Below are 6,364 nucleotides of genomic sequence, written 5' to 3'. Positions count from 1 at the left end.
AGACCGTCGCTCCGCCTCGCTCTCCTATCGGACCGTTTCCCTACCGCATCCATTTTTGTGCATTCAAGAAATCTCTTGGAGTTGGCGGCAGCGGCGGGAGGGCATCTCGGAGAAGGCGGCGGAAGCGAGGACGCCGACAACCGCAGCCAGGGATCGCGGCAGCAGCGGCAGAAGAAGCAGCAGCAGCAGCAGCAGCAGCCATGGGTTAGACTGCGTTCACCATGATTGCGAAATAAAAGGCAAGCGCCCGTTTTATCTCCACACACGCACGCACGCACGCGCGCGCGCGCACACGCACGCACATTGAAGCCTGGGATGCCCTCGGCTCCCGGAAACGCGAGGAGCCCGAGGGTTTTCTCGCACCTTATTATCAGAAGATGCTCGTTTTTATCAGGCGGCGTGACACGCTACTTTGTGTACACGCGGTTTCCCGCGCTGTCGCCGGGATGCGTATTGATCCTAGCTAGTAATGCACCACTAAATCTACCAATGCGGGGCGCGAAGGTGTCAGAGACGAGCTAACGTGTTACTATTATGAAAGCCTGACTAGTTGCCCGTCGTAACACACGCAGGTGAGGCCGGCACGCTCAACGCGTCGCATGAACACAACATTGACCGCACGTGCGGGATGCACAGAGATGTGTTTAACGTTCGCGCATCGCTCTCTCGGCAGCATTCACGCCTGAAGATGTCAGCTCCGGGGGCCCTGGCTCCGCCCGCCGGACCTGAGCCACCTCACCGAGGAGGAGAGGAGCATCATCCTGTCGGTCATGGAGCGGCAGAAGAAAGAGGAGGAGAAAGAGCAGTCCATGCTGAAGTAAGCTCGCGTCCTGCGCCCTTACTAGGGGGCGAGGGCTGCACTAAACGCGCTCCCTGTCATTTTCAGCGTGACCGTCTCCTGAAATTTAATACGTCTGCTTACGTCGACTGTCAATATTAGGCTATTGTTGAGACGAGCGCGGACAAAGCAGAAGGGCTGGCCGTCGGAGGGGTCAATGTCACGCGTCTGGCGGCTTTCCGTCGCTCGCGTGCCGCGTGTGGATGTAGTATTTCGCCTCTGGTGGGCTGGGTTAGCTGCGGGCGCCATCTTCGCTAAAAATCCCATCAGCCGCCGTTCATACCGGAGATTACTACGCGTTCGAATGCGTGCTGGCGAATAGGTCAGGCGTTAAACATTAACGCGACGCCCGGCGCGGCGATGTTTGAGCGATTGCGGTTGCCATGGATCCCGGCGAGGTGTTTTCAGCACCACGGCGCTGTCCGCTGCGGACAAGCGTGTGTGTGTGTGTGTGTGTGTGTGACTCCGCGCTGCTCATTGACAGATCGGCCTGCCTGTGTGTGTGTGTGTGTGTGTGTGTGCTTGTTTATGCTACATTATGGGCACCAAATGTCCCAACGAGGACAGTAAAACCTGCAATCTTAAAATGAAATAAGAATAGTCAATGCAAACAGGTTTTTTGTATGGATAGGTTTAGGTAATAGAAGTCTATGGAAAGTCCCCACAAATCACAGAAGCAAACGTGCGCTGGTGTGTGTGTTTGATAGGCCTTATTAATTGCAAGGGTGCACCTGTTTTACTTGTGTGTGCAGAGGTAGATGATACCAAGCAGTGAAAGTGTCCTGCAGTGTGTGTGAGGTGAAACACTTCCTCCAAGTCTGTCTGAAAAAGCACTGTCTCAGTAATTTATCTGAAAAAAAAAAAAAAAAATAAATATATATATATATATATATATATATATATATATATATATATATATATATATATATACTGTATATGCTGTACAGTGGTGGCCAAAATTATTAGAACACTATTATTTTCCCCATTAAAACTGGTTTTCTGTTTTTTCATCAGTAGGAAATATTAGTTTATGTTTCCCAGCATCAATTTTGCCATTAACTGTAATAAAGCCGAGAGATTTTTTTGCGTGAGAGCAGCCAGTGCTCCACACAGAGATCCGGTCCGATCCTCGTCAGTCTGTCGGGAAAGACGCGAAGAAACCCACCAAACTGAGACAGACTCAGCTAACCTCTCCAAGACGCCTCAAGAAGCCTGTGCGCAAAGCTACAGTGATGCGAAACGTTTTAAGCGCTTAAAAATCCTGTAAAATGAAGTCGCATTATAGCATGAAGCATTTTTTTTTAACTTTTTGCTGCTGTTTTGTAGTTTAATACAAATGGTATTGCAAATGATATCTTATTATTAAATTATATACCTTTTTATGCCGTCAAACGATCCTGCACTGTTCTGCACTATTCAGGACCGATTTCTTTTTATATTTATATCATATTTAATTATATCATTCAAACCCGGTTATGGCACGTAATAATGAAGATTGCTTACATCACTGCATAGCTTCTAATCAAACGCAAGCGCTTGTATTTTTGACTAAAGACACTTGTTGATTCAAAGCGCTGCTGTTTTAGCTTAACGCAAATCCCAGCGCGTATTAATGTAAGCGTGAACTGGACGACATCGCTCTTTCGTTTCATGCCTGGCTTTCACGCGGCTTTTAACGAAGAGACAAAGCGATGGCTGAGAACTGAGTCTGTGAAGCGCGCCGTGGTTCCCGACGTCCGCTCTCAGACGCGGTGGGCTTTGTGTCGAGAGAGACGTTATTTACTGGAGTGGCCCAGTTGGCTCCTCGTTCCAGGGCTGGACCGAACCCAGTGAACCTCCGCTCGCGTCCCTCCGTAGACCACCTGACCGTCGTCCCTGCCAAAGAGAGCGAGCTCGTTGATAGAGAGCTCTGAAGACCGGCGCGACTCACGTCCAGTGCTCAGGTTTCCAGCCTCATCTTCATAAAGACTCGCTGGACTCGAGCTCCGAGAGCTTCCAGAGTTTATTGCGTGTTTTGCAGCTTCTCGCACATAACGCGGAGTAGCCATGAAGTGCTTTTAAAAACCTACTACAGAAAGGTTTCATCTGCAGATACGGCCTTGTTTGGGGATCTGTGCCTTTGTGCGGAGATCTGACGGCGAAACGTGGATTGCGTTTTTTTCCGCGATAGCATTCAGAGGGAAAAAAAAAGGGAAAATCTGGAGATTTCTACAAAAGTTCTTCATGCTTTTGTCTTTTTTCTGCTTGTAAGAAAATGAGCATTTGCTATTTATTCACCTTTTTTAAGGTGTCTAATACTTTGATAGTTAATGTAGCCGTTCGTAGGCCTTCTCGCGTGCTGTTATACTATGATTATACATTCAGTGGCATAAAATGATCTTAAAATATCGCTTAAGGGTTATTTATGGGGGCAGAAAGTTGTTATCGTGACGGGCCTACATCTGACCGCTCAATCAAAGTTCAGCTTTCTGATAAGCCATATCGCTGATGTTCTCCATAACGCAAACATGTCTGGGTTATTGCTGAAATGCTAACTTTGTTCATTATGTCAAGGTTTATTATTTTTTTTTGAAAGTGTACTCGGCAAGGATGCATTAAACCAATCAAAAGTGACAGCGAATACATTCAGAACGCTGCAAAAGATTTGAATTTCAAATAAATGCTGTTTTTTTTTTATATATAATGCTGAAGGATCCTGAAAACGTATCACGGTTTGCACATAAATATAAAGTAATAATAATAATAGTGATAATAATAATAATAATAATAATAATAAAAAATAATGCTTATAGAAGAGCAAATCAGCATATTTGAAGGCTGGAGTAATGATGCTGAAAATCTAGTAATATAAATAACAACAACAACAACAACAACAAAAAAAGAGTTATTGTGCTTTTTGGACACTTTTCAACCGCAAGTGAGATTTTCCAAATATCGCACACTGCTATATTTACATTTACATTCATTCATTTAGCAGACACTTTTATCCAAAGCAGGATAAGAAATAGCTATCTTTTTACCCAAAAGCAGCAAATAAGTTCACAGTATGTAAAATGAAGTGCTGCCATTATATTGGATTAGAGTTTGGCTTAGGTTATTAATTATGCATAATTAATTGTTGTTTTAACAGTACATACATGTAACATATAAAAAGGAGACCTTAAAAATCTCATCTGTAATCGGTGTCTTCGTTACACATTGCATGTACTTTCTATAGTAATAACAATAAGGTTTCTTAATCTCTGTATATGGCACAGTCACTCGCTCAGGTGTCTCTCTGATCTGCATGGGCTGGTTCATCTGAAGGCTGTCTTGTTAGTTATTCGGTGTAGTTCACAAATCTGCAGTTAAGCATCATAGACTATTAACAGCCAAGACTTGCTGTTTTCTTGTGTATGTTAGTCCAAGCTCGGATTTAGGGTAGTTTTATAGCATTTGGAATTAAAACACACACTGAAACACCCGTCTTAAAGGGACAGTTCTTCTAAAAACTGAACAGTTTGTCACTGCACGAGTACAACCTACACAAAATAAAATAGTTTAAAGAATGCTGGTTGATAGCTGACAAGTTGATTTTTTGAAGTCTATGGCTACCGTCAACTGTTCGGCTTTAATTGCCTTCTTTAGTGCGAGTGAATAAATGGGTTGTAATGTTTTGGTGAACTGTCCCTTTAAGAAAGGCGTTTCAAAGCATGAAGAGTTTATTCACAAAAACTGTTAAGTATTTTTTAACCGATAACTCACGTTACAGATAAAACCGATAATATATAAATACATATATATTTTTGGAAAAATCATGTTTTTATCGTGTTAGCTATATTTTTATGAAGTTCTTGGAGATTAGTTGGAATGCACGATGAAAAATGATTTTTGAGTTATCGGTTTTTGCAAATGAACTCTTCATATGCTTCGCATCCAAATGCTATAAAATTGCCGTAAAGTCAAGCTTGAACTCATTAAAGCTGAACCGATACGTTCGGAGTGACATCTTTAACCGCAAGCTTTTCAAACTGGATCCTGCTGTGCTTCGTAGCTCTTTTCGCACATGGCTGAAATCGGCGGCCGGTGTTGAAATGTTTTTTGGCAGAGCAGCGCGCAAACGGTCATCCGAGGCGACGCGGTGCTTTCCAGCAGATACGTCCGTATCTCGTGCTCTCGCTCGCGCCTGAGTGTTAAGTGCTCAGAGTGATGATCTATGGAAAAACGGGGCTTTTTATGAAGATTAGAGAGTTTTTGCTAAGTCAGTCGTGCGCTGGTTAAGTATTAATCAAGTAAGTGCAGACCCAGTGCAACATGCCGGAGCCGGTGTCCTCGTCTCTGCGCGTCTGCTTTGATAATAGTTGTGCTGAAGCCTCGCACGCTCTTTGCTTTAAGACGCGTCTGCCGCGTTTGTGCTCAGATAGAGAAGAAACAGTGTTGTGGTCTGATAAACCCGATGCTGGGAAAACTCTCATCCCTTGTTCAATCAGATGTTGGTGCATTCAGTTTAAGCAGTGCCTGGTTAAAGTCGTACAGTCAGCTAGAACTTATTTTTAGCTCTAGTGCAAACAAGCGGCTCTTTCAAAACTTTGTTTGCTTGTTTCGACACAGCTTTTAAATATCCCAAGCAGGTCGAAAGAAACCGAACTAAAAGTTTCGAGCCGTATTACGTTTTTATTTAATCGCAGGTCAAGAACATCTTACAGTAAAATATTTATAATATTTTATCTTTAATATCTAATAAAATGATGCCAGAAAAGAACCATTTTTTGTTTCTTGAAGGTTCTTTAAAGAACTAAACATTTTTTACGCCACAAAGTAGCTTTTGCGAAACAGAAAGGTTCTTTACGAAACCATTTAGACAAAAAGGCACCTTTATTTTTTTAACATTGTACTTTTTAAGCTCATTTTAAATGAATTTTAAGCTAATTTGTTTTTCTACATGGGTACCTACTTGACTAAATAGTAATAGTTCATTAAAGAATAGTTCATATATGTTTTTTTGAAAAGGTAATAAAAGTTTTTAAACGATTTTTCTTAAATGTATTTATTTCATTTATATATATATATGTAAATATACATGTATGTATGCATATTTGTAAGGAAAATATGTTAGATTTGCAAACACACACACAAACACACAAATACGAATAAAAAAACATATCCAAATAAATGCACATATTTTCAATATAAATACTGCGTGTGTGTATTTATGTTTGATAAAAAAATACACATTTTTTGTGTGTAAAAATACATATTATATAAACGAAACGATCGTTTGACAGCAATGAGACGCATAAACATGTCCCTCACTTTCATGACTTCAGTAAGCATCGGTCTATAGCCTATTTATTTCATCTACAATAAAAACTATAGGTTATTAATTATTGTTACAGTTATTTATTTTTCTTTATTATTATAGTATTAGTTTTGTTGTGAATGTCCCAGTTGAGGTACAGGAGGTGAAGTTATATATTGTGGTCGCATCTGCGAGTTAATACGAATTTTGATGTTTTTTTTCTTTAAATGCGTACATGATATCATCAT

General features: G+C 41.5%; 1 protein-coding gene across 18 annotated transcripts in view; it reads left to right on the top strand.

Moving 5' to 3' along the window:
- The window catches only part of rims2b (regulating synaptic membrane exocytosis 2b), a 125,203-nt gene that overhangs the window by 22,683 nt on the left and 96,156 nt on the right, over positions 1 to 6,364 (top strand). For 15 of the 18 annotated variants that reach the window (XM_043216977.1, XM_043216975.1, XM_043216969.1 and 12 more), the window contains exon 1: positions 708 to 817. The exons of 2 other annotated variants lie outside the window; for them this stretch is intronic. In XM_043216977.1, coding sequence (XP_043072912.1) covers positions 771 to 817 — 47 coding nt within the window. In that variant the 5' untranslated portion in view covers positions 708 to 770. Of the gene's footprint in view, positions 1 to 707; positions 818 to 6,364 lie in introns of those variants that run through there. One more of the 18 variants, XM_043216978.1, reaches the window with a different exon arrangement.

Source organism: Puntigrus tetrazona, chromosome 19 (genome assembly GCF_018831695.1).
Source record: "Puntigrus tetrazona isolate hp1 chromosome 19, ASM1883169v1, whole genome shotgun sequence".
Classification (NCBI taxonomy): domain Eukaryota; kingdom Metazoa; phylum Chordata; class Actinopteri; order Cypriniformes; family Cyprinidae; genus Puntigrus; species Puntigrus tetrazona.
This window is presented reverse-complemented; position numbering and strand designations above follow the sequence as displayed.